The sequence below is a fragment of the Ranitomeya imitator genome, chromosome 4 (assembly GCF_032444005.1).
Source record: "Ranitomeya imitator isolate aRanImi1 chromosome 4, aRanImi1.pri, whole genome shotgun sequence".
NCBI lineage: Eukaryota > Metazoa > Chordata > Amphibia > Anura > Dendrobatidae > Ranitomeya > Ranitomeya imitator.
This window is the reverse complement of record NC_091285.1, coordinates 510,022,327-510,035,787: the sequence shown is the minus strand read 5'-3', so window position 1 is coordinate 510,035,787 and position 13,461 is coordinate 510,022,327. Positions and strand designations below refer to the sequence as shown.

The window sequence follows — 13,461 nt, the reverse complement described above, 5'->3', positions numbered from 1 at the left end:
TCAAGAAGGCCATCATTGACACCCTCAAGCAAGAGGGTAAAGGTACCGTCACACTAGACGATATCGCTAGCGATCCGTGACGTTGCAGCGTCCTCGCTAGCGATATCGTCCAGTGTGACAGGCAGCAGCGATCAGGCCCCTGCTGTGCTGTCGCTGGTCGGGGAAGAAAGTCCAGAACTTTATTTCGTCGCTGGACCTCCCGCAGACATCGCTGAATCGGTGTGTGTGACACCGATTCAGCGATGTCTTCACTGGTAACCAGGGTAAACATCGGGTAACTAAGCGCAGGGCCGCGCTTAGTAACCCGATGTTTACCCTGGTTACCATCGTAAAAAAACAAACAGTACATACTTACATTCAGCTGTCTGTCCCTTGCCGTCTATTTCCTGCACTGACTGCTGGCCGCAAAGTGAAAGTGAAAGCACAGCACAGCGGTGAGTCACACAGCGGTGACTCACCGCTGTGGCTGTGCTCTGCTTTCACTTTGCGGCCAGCAGTCAGTGCAGCAAACAGACGGCAAGGGACAGACAGCTGAATGTAAGTATGTACTGTTTGTTTTTTTACGATGGTAACCAGGGTAAACATCGGGTTACTAAGCGCGGCCCTGCGCTTAGTTACCCGATGTTTACCCTGGTTACCGGGGACCTCGGGATCGTTGGTCGCTGGAGAGCGGTCTGTGTGACAGCTCTCCAGCGACCAAACAGCGACGCTGCAGCGATCCGGATCGTTGTCGGTATCGCTGCAGCGTCGCTAAGTGTGACGGTACCTTAAGACCCAGAAAGAAATTTCTCAACAAATAGGCTGTTCCCAGAGTGCTGTATCAAGGCACCTCAATGGTAAGTCTGTTGGAAGGAAACAATGTGGCAGAAAACGCTGTACAACGAGAAGAGGAGACCGGACCCTGAGGAAGATTGTGGACAAGGACCGATTCCAGACCTTGGGGAACCTGAGGAAGCAGTGGACTGAGTCTGGTGTGGAAACATCCAGAGCCACCGTGCACAGGCGTGTGCAGGAAATGGGCTACAGGTGCCGCATTCCCCAGGTAAAGCCACTTTTGAACCATAAACAGCGGCAGAGGCGCCTGACCTGGGCTACAGAGAAGCAGCACTGGACTGTTGCTAAGTGGTCCCAAGTACTTTTTTCTGATGAAAGCAAATTTTGCATGTCATTCGGAAATCAAGGTGCCAGAGTCTGGAGGAAGACTGGGGAGAAGGAAATGCCAAAATGCCTGAAGTCCAGTGTCAAGTACCCACAAATGCTTTATGGAGATGAAGATTTCATTTTTCAGCACGACCTGGCACCTGCTCACAGTGCCAAAACCACTGGTAAATGGTTTACTGACCATGGTATTACTGTGCTCAATTGGCCTGCCAACTCTCCTGACCTGAACCCCATAGAGAATCTGTGGGATATTGTGAAGAGAAAGTTGAGAGACGCAAGACCCAACACTCTGGATGAGCTTAAGGCCGCTATTGAAGCATCCTGGGCCTCCATAACATCTCAGCAGTGTCACAGGCTGATTGCCTCCATGCCACGCCGCATTGAAGCAGTCATTTCTGCCAAAGGATTCCCGACCAAGTATTGAGTGCATAACTGAACATTATTATTTGTTGGTTTTTTTGTTTGTTATTAAAAAACACTTTTATTTGATTGGATGGGTGAAATATGCTAATTTATTGAGACCGGTTTTTTGGGTTATCAGGAGTTGTATGCCAAAATCATCAGTATTAAAACAATAAAAGACCTGACAAATTTCAGTTGGTGGATAATGAATCTATAATATATGAAAGTTTAATTGTAATCATTACATTATGGTAAATAATGAAATTTAACACTATATGCTAATTTTTTGAGAAGGACCTGTACATCCGCATGTCCTGCATACCCAATGTTAAAGATAGGTACGCAGGACGCATGTAGAAGTAAGCGGACCTAAACGGAAGAAGTGCGGAAGTGGGCGGAGCTTCAGGGAGGAAGTACGCAGCCATCCACAAAGCCCCCGTATGCAAATGTGAATGTAGCCTTAGAAGATGGATATACTGTCCACATGTCTCTCTTGAAGAACAAATGTTATTGCAATATAAAATGTGAATCGTGACTTTCGCTTATGATGTTACTATTTTGTGTGTTTTTGACAGTAGGAACTGCAAGAGTTAATGGTTGGAAGTAATTCAGAGTGGTAGGGGCTAAGTTGAAGGGAAAGAGACAGTTTCTTTTTGAGACATCAGATAGGGCCAAGAGTTCATAGAAAAAAAAGGTCTGGTGTGAAAAGTCACGCATTTCTTGGGTGTCCCTAGTAGTGAGAGGAGACAGGGAGAAAGAGATAGCGTGATCTCCAGCAGAAATGAGGAAGAGTGACTTAGGAAGAGGGATTTATCAGAGACGGGTTGTGGGAGAGGACACATACAGAACATACTGAGAGACTAAGGCTATATTCACATGTTTGTATGCTGTCCATTTCTTTTTTGGACCGCACACTGACCCATAGAGTTTCATTGATACATACACACATCAATTTTAAAACCAGATTTGTGTCTCACGCTCTGTTCTATGAGACTCAGAGCATGTCCTATTCTCATTGATTTTACATATTAAACTTGGCCATTAAAATATATGGAGATCCGTGTAATACAAATGACACACTGTATGTAGATTTAGAATTCATCCATGTACTATTATTTCAATCAAAAGAACACTTCAACAAATAGTGATATACTTCATCATACTTATTCCAGGTTGCTAAAGGCGCTGCATGATAAAAGTGCAGATTAATCACATGCTTGATTTTAACATATTTCTGATTATAATTCAGGAGAATATAATAAACCTGTGCAACTGATGATGCTGTTTGAGGACCCAAGAGGGAGTGTGGCCCTTCACAACTAGAAAAAACGTCTGGGACCTGAAAAGTGTACAATGTAATGTATAGCTTTATGAATTTTACAAAATTGTGTAATATGGATTGAATGGAGACTAGCTTAATAGCGCTACTGGGAGAGGTTAACAGATGGTCAGAGCTTTCCATTTTTTGAATTGAGCCTGTTAGAGATCAGCCATGATAGTGTAAGGATTCTAACAATGTAACTGATATGTTAATATGTGGTTAGTGCAGTGATAACTGTGCACATACTGTGTGTTTTTGTGCTTGTGACGTTTGCTGTTCTTGTATTACATGTATAAAGTTCTATGTGACGTACAGTATGCTCTATACTTTTGTTACCTGTGCAGTGTTCTTATGTGACATACCTAATGTGCGTTTTGTGCTTGTGTTATGAATGCGCTGTGCTTGCACGATGTGCATGATGACAGTTGAGTGATCCATCTGATGTGTGCTCGTGTGATGTCTGTGTCAAAAATATGTCTGTGTTTTTCTGATGTGAATTGAAACGTGTTTTTCTTGTATGACATCTGTCCCTTGGAATTTTCCTTTTATCTTTTTTTATACTCGTACATTTATACAAGGGAAAAACAATAAAATCATAGTTATTCCTCCTTCGACTTTGCTACATTTGGATGCTGCATTGAGCGGTGACATCAGTGATGTGACCTCTTATTATGGCAGTCAGTGACGAGCAGTGACGTCATTAAGGTTATCGCAGTTCATAGCCAATGAACTGCGGTGACCTTACTGATGTTACCACTTGCAGTGTGTGAAATACATCATGTGGGTACTTATGGCCTACCCCTTTGGACTATTTTATTTTTTAATGGTAATAAATGGGTAAAAGAGCGTCAGTGAATGCTTTTTACAATTAAAAGACTTTTCTCTGTGTATGTATTTATTTCTTTTGACTACAGGATTAGTAATGAGGGTGTCTTATAGACACCTCTCCATTACTAACACCTGGGCTTGATGTCAGCTGACATTAGACAGCTGACATCAACCCCAAAGTGATTACCCCAATTGCCATTGCACCAGTGCTATCGGGAAGAGCTGATGCTAAACACCAGATATTATTATTATTATAGCGCCATTTATTCCATGGAACTTTCCATGTGAAAAGGGGGCAAATATAGACAAATACATTAAACATGAGCAAAAAAAACAAGGCACTAACAGGTACAGAAGGAGGGACGACCCTGCCCACGAGGGCTCACTGTCTGCAGGGGATGGGTGAGGATACACTAGAAGAGGGTAGAGCTGGTTGTGCGATGGTTCAGTAGGTTGAGGATCACTGCAGGCTGTAGACTTCCAATTAATGCGCCAATTCTGTGGAGGCTGAGGGCTGGTGTTATAAGTCTGTGAGGGGGGCCAATATCCATGGCCTCTTTCCAGCCTATTAATATCAGCCTGTTGGGGAGAGGCTGAGCCATAAGATCAAATACTTAATTAACCTCAAGACATAAGAGGTTGAGAGAAGTGACCCATAACGTGTATTGTTTAACCTTACATAAGCTTTCTCAGATCAAAGTGAGACCCTAAAGATGGCTGCCAATTCCTGTATCAGCAGACCATGTGCTAATATCCAATATGACGCCCACCCTGATTACCTTGTGGACCAACCCACAGTGACGCCCACCTTGATGACCTCATGGACCAACCCACCCTGATGACCTCATGGATCCGCCCATGGACTTGCTCATTGCCCAACCCACTAACCAATGGAATACATCCGATCAATCCCATTTTAAAGCTAGCTGAGCCCCCTTACAGGGGTTATATAAATCTGTGTCCTGACTGAATAAAGCCCTTGGAACTAAGCCATAGATTGATCAAGGAGAATTTACATCTGACTGTGTCATATGTTATTTCTTTAGTGCGCACCTGATCAATATCCATTAGGCCAGGAGTAGGCAACTAAGTGAACATTTATTAATTGTTCAACCTAACAAGCCCACAGCTGTCTGCTTAGCCTTTTCTGGTGATTAAAATAGGGGGACCGCATATCATTTTTTTTGGTCCCCTTTTTAATAACCAGTAAAGGCTAAGTAGACAGCTGTGAGCTGATAGTAATAGCTTGGGAAACTCCATGTTTATTGCTTCCTTTCCACGCTACTAAGACCAGCTCTCATCTGTCTGCTTACCCTCAGATGGTAAATAAAAATAAGGGGGACCCAATGCCATTTATTCCTTTTATTTCTGTATTAGCTAAATACATGTACAGTAAGCTACACATGCACTGCACTAATTACGGTATATATCTCACTGACATCTTCCTATCTATCAATTTTGACGAGTCACGCTGTGAATTTACTGTACTTTGCTGATGAAATGTCAAGTGTTCCTTTGAGATGCGTGCTTAAAAATTGGACGTCACACCCATGGTCAGTGTGCTGTGTGATTTTTTTTCTCGTACCCTTCGACTTGTATTGCCATTTTAAGTGGCCATATGCAGCATGCTGAAATTGTTTCCTCATCCCAATTCCAGGTGAAGAATACTCGCAGATGAACACTTCTCATTAAATAACATTGTTGCGAGTGCAATGCGATTTTTTTTTCTCACATTGCACTCACTGATTTTATACGCAGTTGTGAGCGTACCCTAAGAGATAAGGCGCGTATACAATTCTCACACAGATGCCCCCTGTTCTCAGATGCCCCCTGGTATAATCAGTATATTGTTTAATGCACGGGTTATTCTGGCATTTAGTATAAAATCGATTACACACTTACCATTCTGAATCACTGTACATATCTGCATCTTGATCTTCATCAGAACTAGTTTCCTCATACTGGAAAACACTCAAATGGGTATTATTTCCAAGTATCTCTTCTGATAACATTTTTACAAACCTCTGTAGTGAGAAATATTCACCATAGTTTACATGTTCCATTGAATAAAGGATGAAAGCATTAATACAAGAAAACTTTACTAAAATCCCAAACGCCACCGAAAATGTGATTGGATTAATGTCTCTTCCATAGATTGGGAATATTTTGTATCCATTTAATATCTTTAACATCTTATCCATATGGTTTTCTTTATTAACAAGTGATCCATATTTTTCTCCGAGCTTGGAAACAAATTGTAGGTTTAAGCCCAGCTTGTTAAATTCTTTAAAAATTGCCTCATTTACTAAAGCTGAACTGTCAATCTGCACAGTATAATTTCTCTTACAAAATGGGATGAGAAGTTTGCGTATGATGTATAGGAATGGGATGCATTGAGCTTTCCTAAGGACTTCAGTAATTGAGTATATGTAGAAATTACAAATGTAACCAGTTTCCTTTTCCACCAGTAAAACAACTCGCAGGTCTCTGGGATGTTGGGATTCTTCAAAGTCAATTTTGTATTTTTCAATGAAAAGAAACTTTACAGGTCGATAACTTGTCCTAAAGTTTAATCCAAGTCGCTCTTGCAGCAAGTCAATTTCTTGAAACAAAGTTCTTACATTTTTACTTCCTTCTGCACAGAATAGATGGAGCAAATCTTGGAATGGTTGTTGTGAGATAGAAGTGAGATATTTTTTCATTGAAGTAGACACTGATTCTTTTGGAGATTTTCCATATGGTCCAATTAGGCCACTCAACAACAAGTCTCCCACCCATTTCAGTACGTCTGCCTGCTCCACCTCCACCAGGCACGGACGTCCATTTTTGTGCAGTCTCTTAACATTCTTGATGATTTTCTTTTGCACTCTTCCTAGTATCTGTTCATCTAAGAAGTGAAAAAATAAATGTCTTGTTGCTGCTGCTGCTGCTGCTTGGGAAATAGCTTTTCCAAACTTAGACTTGTTACCTCCGGTTAGTTTTATTCTGCCTTTCAAATGAAAACATCTTCCACAGAGCGAGCAGGAAGAAGTGGCAATTCTAACTGCCGAATAATCTTCAAAAGACCATTGTACGCATGTTAGTGTGGCGACTGTGATATCCATATCCATTAAATGGATTGTGAGGTCTCCGGAAAATCAGTATATGACATTTGCTGACGGCCTTTATTTATGGGAGTGGTTAGGGTGGTTTCTAGAGACGCCTAAATAAAGGCCACTGAGCTTTAGCAATCTGTGTACTGTACTCAGTTGTTAGAGCTACAGCAATGTCAACGACAGAATTGTATGAGAAGCAACCTGACACCTTCTGCCAAACACTGGAGCATTATATGGTGGTAAAGAGGAAACTGAACTATGACATTGAAGAGCTAACTAATCTTTCTTGTGTGCCGTCCAGATATTTGTTGAAAGTTTCTAGCAGAGTTTTCGTGTGCCCTATAAATCTGCTAAAGTATGTTGTAGAAGCAACATAGCGTTTTATTGTATTATTTTGGTGTCCTTTCGAATAAAGTTTTAGTGCTCCTTAGAGGGCACCCATCCATTAGTTTGATAGGCTTGCTGCCTTTGATCACTCCTAGCAGTGTCCATGTAAGGGCTCATACACGTGTCTGTGATTTTATTGTTAGAGAAAAGTGGTCAAAGTTTCATCAGTGTTTTTGATCAGAGTTTCATCACTTTTTTTTCTGATGAGGAAAAAAAATGTTTCCTCACCTCCTAACAATTTGTGAAAAACGATCAACATTAGGATGGAAATCGAGAGGTGTCCAATTTTTTTCAAGTACACAAAAACTTTCATTGCTGATTCTGATCTGACACTCTGATCAATATCAGATATGTATCCATGATACTGCACTGACTACAGACATATGAATGGCCCCATAGACTATTATAGGCACAAGTGCTATCCGTGAAAAACAAACTCGTAAGCAATAACCTGTTGTGGAAATGAGCCCTAAGGGGTTAAATGTATAGCACCTCTTATTTAAGGTAAAAAAAAAAAAACCTTCTGCCATATTCTGTTTTTGCTCCTGCTTTGTAGATATTGACAGATTGTCTTTATGTATGGAACTGACTGCCAGGAAATAGCTTTGGTGCTGTAATAGCAGCACAATATGTAATTGCAATGAAAGGCACGTGGTGACAGCCAACACCAGAAGACTGCAGATGTTTAACCCCTTAAGCCCCGAGGGTGGTTTGCACGTTAATGACCGGGCCAATTTTTACAATTCTGACCACTATCGCTTTATGAGGTTATAACTCTGGAACGCTTCAACGGATCTTGGCGATTCTGACAAAGTTTTCTCGTGACATATTGTACTTCATGATAGTGGTAAAATTTCTTAGATATAACGTGCACTTATTTGTGAAAAAACGGAAATTTGGCGAAAATTTTGCAATTTTCCAACTTTGAATTTTTATGCCCTTAAATCACAGAGATATGTCACACAAAATAATTAATAAGTAACATTTCCCACATGTCTACTTTACATCAGCACAATTTTGGAGTTATAAGGGTTAAAACTTGACCAGAAAATTCTCATTTTTACAACACCAATATTTTTTAGGGACCACATCTCATTTGAGGTCATTTTGAGGGGTCTATATGATATAAAATAACCAAGTGTGACACCATTCTAAAAACTGCACGCCGCAAGGTGCTCAAAACCACATTCAAGAAGTTTATTAACCCTTCAGGTGTTTTACAGGAATTTTTGGAATGTTTAAATAAAAATGAACATTTAACTTTTTTTCACAAAAAATTTATTTCAGCTCCAATTTGTTTTATTTTACCAAGGGTAGCAGGAGAAAATGGACCCCAAAAGTTGTTGTACAATTTGACCTGAGTACGCTGATATCCCATATGTGGGGGTAAACCACTGTTTGGGCGCCTGGCAGAGCTCGGAAGGGAAGGAGCGCCATTTGACTTTTCAATGCAAAATTGACTGGAATTAAGATGGGACGCCATGTTGCATTTGGAGAGCCCCTGATGTGCCTAAACATTGAAACCCCCCACAAGTGACACCATTTTGGAAAGTAGACCCCTTAAGGAACTTATCTAGATGTGTGGTGAGCACTTTGACCCAACAAGTGCTTCACAGAAGTTTATAATGCAGAGCCATAAAAATAAAAAATCATATTTTTTCACAAAAATGATCTTTTCGCCCCCAATTTTTTATTTTCCCAAGGGTAAGAGAAGAAATTGGACCCCAAAAGTTGTAGTCCAATTTCTCCTGAGTACGCTGATACCCGATATGTGTGGGTAAACAACTGTTTGGGCGCATGGCAGAGCTCGGAAGGGAAGGAGCGCCGTTTGACTTTTCAATGCAAAATTGACTGGAATTGAGATGGTACACCATGTCGCGTTTGGAGAGCCCCTGATGTGCCTAAACATTAAAACCCCCCACAAGTGACACCATTTTGGAAAGTAGACCCCCTAAGGAACTTATCTAGATGTGTTTTGAGAGCTTTGAACCCCCAAGTGTTTTTTACTACAGTTTATAACGCAGAGCCGTGAAAATAAAAATTCTTTTTTTTTCACAAAAATGATTTTTTAGCCCCCAGTTTTTCACAAGGGTAACAGGATAAATTGGACCCCAAGAGTTGTTGTCAAATTTGTCCTGAGTACGCTGATACCCCATATGTGGGGGGGAACCACTGTTTGGGCACATGGTAGAGCTCGGAAGGGATGGAGCGCCATTTGGAATGCAGACTTAGATGGATTGGTCTGCAGGCATCATGTTGCATTTGCAGAGCCCCTGATGTACCCAAACAGTAGAAACCCCCCATAAGTGACCCTATATTGGAAACTAGACCTCCCAAGGAACTTATCTAGATGTGTTGTGAGAACTTTGAACCCCCAAGTGTTTCACTACAGTTTACAACGCAGAGCCGTGAAAATAAAAAATCCTTTTTTTCCCACAAAAATGATTTTTAGCCCCCCAAATTTTTATTTTCCCAAGGGTAAAAAGAGAACTTGGACCCCAAACGTTGTTGTCCAATTTGTCCCGAGTACGGGAGAGCTCGGAAGGGAAGTAGCACTGTTTTACTTTTTCAACGCAGAATTGGCTGGAATTGAGATCGGATGCCATGTCGCGTTTGGAGAGCCCCTGATGTGCCTAAACAATGGAAACCCCCAATTCTAACTGAAACCCTAATCCAAACACACCCCTAACCCTAATCCCAACAGTAACCCTAACCACACCTCTAACCCTGACACACCCCTAACTCTAATCCAAACCCTAATCCCAACCGTAAATGTAATCCAAACCCTAACTTTAGCCCCAACCCTAACCCTGACTTTAGCTCCAACCCTAACCCTAGCCCTAACCCTAGCCCAAACCCTAGCCCTAACCCTAACCCTAGCCCTAACCCTAGCCCTAACCCTAACCCTATCGGGAAAATGGAAATAAATACATTTTTTTTAATTTTATTATTTTTCCCTAACTAAGGGGGTGATGAAGGGGGTTTGATTTACTTTTATAGCGTTTTTTATAGCAGATTTTTATGATTGGCAGCTGTCACACACTAATAGAAGACTTTTATAGCAAATACGTTTTTGCATCTCCACATTTTGAGACCTATAATTTTTCCATATTTTGGTCCACAGAGTCATGTGAGGTCTTGTTTTTTGCGGGACGAGTTGACATTTTTATTGGTAACATTTTCTGACACGTGACAGTTTTTGATCGCTTTTTATACCGATTTTTGTGAGACAGAATTACCAAAAACCAGCTATTCATGAATTTCTTTTCTTTTGGGGGAGGCATTTATACCGTTCCGCATTTGGTAAAATGGATAAAGCAGTTTTATTCTTCGGGTCAGTACGATTACAGCGATATTTCATTTTTGTATGTTTTGGCACCTTTATACGATAAAAACTATTTTATAGAAAAAATAATTATTTTGGCATCGCTTTATTCTCAGGACTATAACTTTTTTATTTTTTTGCTGATGATGCTGTATGGCAGCTCGTTTTTTGCGGGACAGGATGACGTTTTCAGCGGTACCATGGTTATTTATATCCGTCTTTTTGATCGCATGTTATTCCACTTTTTGTTCAGCGATATGATAATAAAGCGTTGCTTTTTGCCTCGTTTTTTTTCTTAAGGTGTTTACTGAAGGGGTTAACTCGTGGGACAGTTTTATAGGTAGGGTCGTTACGGACGAGGCGATACTAAATATGTGTACTTTCATTGTTTTTTTTTATTTAAAGAAATGTATTTATGGGAATTATTTTTTTTTCTTTATTTAGGATTTTTTTTTTCTTTTTTTTTTACACATGTGGAAATTTTTTTTTTTACTTTTTTACTTTGTCCCAGGGGGAGACATCACAGATCGCTGATCTGACAGTTTGCACAACACTCTGTCAGATCAGCGATCTGACTTACAGGGCTGCAGGCTTACCAAGCGCCTGCTCTGAGCAGCCCCCTCCCTGCGCGATGCTTCCCTGCACCGCCGGCACACCGCGATCATGTTTGATCGCGGTGTGCCGGGGGTTAATGTGCCGGGAGTGGTCCGTGACCACTCCTGGCACATAGTGCCGGATGTCAGCTGCGAAAGGCAGCTGACAACCTGCCGCGATCGGCCGCGCTCCCCCCGTGAGCGCGGCCGATCGCGCTGGACGTACTATTCCATGTGGGGTGGGCTGTTATGAACAGGTGATTCAGAACCACAATGGACCTAGTGGTTAAGAGCGCACAAAGTGACCTGATAGTTACTAACATAGGACGAGCTCTGAGACATGGGAACTCTGCTGACCGCAATCCCTAATCCTATCATACCACACTAGAGGTAGCCGTGGATTGCGCCTAACGCTCCCTATGCAACTCGGCACAGCCTGAGAAACTAGCTAGCCCTGAAGATAGAAAAATAAGCCTACCTTGCCTCAGAGAAATTCCCCAAAGGAAAAGGCAGCCCCCCACATATAATGACTGTGAGTTAAGATGAAAATACAAACACAGAGATGAAATAGATTTTAGCAAGGTGAGGCCCGACTTACTGAATAGACCGATGATAGGAAAGATAGCTTTGCGGTCAGCACAAAAACCTACAAACAACCACGCAGAGGGGGCAAAAAGACCCTCCGCACCGACTAACGGTACGGAGGTGCTCCCTCTGCGTCTCAGAGCTTCCAGCAAGCAAGAAAAACCAATATAGCAAGCTGGACAGAAAATATAGCAAACAAAAGTAACACAAGCAAAACTTAGCTTATGCAGGGCAGACAGGCCACAAGAACGATCCAGGAGAGAGCAAGACCAATACTGGAATATTGACTGGAGGCCAGGAACAAAGAACTAGGTGGAGTTAAATAGAGCAGCACCTAACGACTTAACCTCGTCACCTGAGGAAGGAAACTCAAAAGCCGCAGCCCCACTCACATCCACCAGAGGAAGCTCATAGACAGAACCAGCCGAAGTACCACTCATGACCACAGGAGGGAGCTTGACCACAGAATTCACAACAGTACCCCCCCTTGAGGAGTGGTCACCGAACCCTCACCAGAGCCCCCAGGCCGACCAGGATGAGCCAAATGAAAGGCACGAACCAGATCGGCAGCATGAACATCAGAGGCAAAGACCCAGGAATTATCTTCCTGACCATAACCCTTCCACTTAACCAGGTACTGGAGTTTCCGTCTCGAAATACGAGAATCCAAAATCTTCTCCACTATATACTCCAACTCCCCCTCAACCAAAACCGGGGCAGGAGGATCAACGGATGGAACCACAGGTGCCACGTATATCCGCAACAATGACCTATGGAATACGTTATGGATGGAAAAAGAAGCTGGAAGGGTCAAACGAAAAGACACAGGATTAAGAACCTCAGAAATCCTATACGGACCAATGAAACGAGGCTTAAACTTAGGAGAGGAAACTTTCATAGGAATATAACGAGATGACAACCAAACCAAATCCCCAACACGAAGTCGGGGACCCACACAGCGCCTGCGGTTAGCGAAACGTTGAGCCTTCTCCTGAGACAATGTCAAATTGTCCACCACATGAGTCCAAATCTGCTGCAACCTATCCACCACAGTATCCACACCAGGACAGTCAGAAGACTCAACCTGCCCTGAAGAGAAACGAGGATGGAAACCAGAATTACAGAAAAACGGCGAAACCAAAGTAGCCGAGCTGGCCCGATTATTAAGGGCGAACTCAGCCAAAGGCAAAAAGGACACCCAATCATCCTGATCGGCAGAAACAAAACATCTCAGATATGTTTCCAAGGTCTGATTGGTTCGTTCAGTCTGGCCATTTCTCTGAGGATGGAAAGCCGAGGAAAAAGACAAATCAATGCCCATCCTAGCACAAAAGGCTCGCCAAAACCTCGAAACAAACTGGGAACCTCTGTCAGAAACGATGTTCTCCGGAATGCCATGTAAACGAACCACATGCTGGAAGAACAATGGCACCAAATCAGAGGAGGAAGGCAATTTAGACAAGGGTACCAAATGGACCATCTTAGAGAAGCGATCAAAAACAACCCAAATGACCAACATTTTTTGAGAGACGGGGAGATCCGAAATAAAATCCATAGAGATATGTGTCCAGGGCCTCTTCGGGACTGGCAAGGGCAAAAGCAACCCACTGGCACGAGAACAGCAGGGCTTAGCCCGAGCACAAATCCCACAGGACTGCACAAACGAACGCACATCCCGCGACAGAGACGGCCACCAAAAGGATCTAGCCACCAAATCTCTGGTACCAAAGATTCCAGGATGACCAGCCAACACCGAACAATGAA

General features: G+C 42.4%; 1 protein-coding gene across 1 annotated transcript in view; it reads right to left on the bottom strand.

The window, feature by feature from the left end:
- The window catches only part of USP50 (ubiquitin specific peptidase 50), an 89,000-nt gene extending 82,180 nt beyond the window's left edge, over window positions 1-6,820 (bottom strand). The window contains exon 1 of the mRNA XM_069766071.1: window positions 5,615-6,820. Coding sequence (XP_069622172.1) covers window positions 5,615-6,816 — 1,202 coding nt within the window. The 5' untranslated portion in view covers window positions 6,817-6,820. The remainder of the gene's footprint in view (window positions 1-5,614) is intronic.
- Window positions 6,821-13,461: the final 6,641 nt, after the last annotated feature.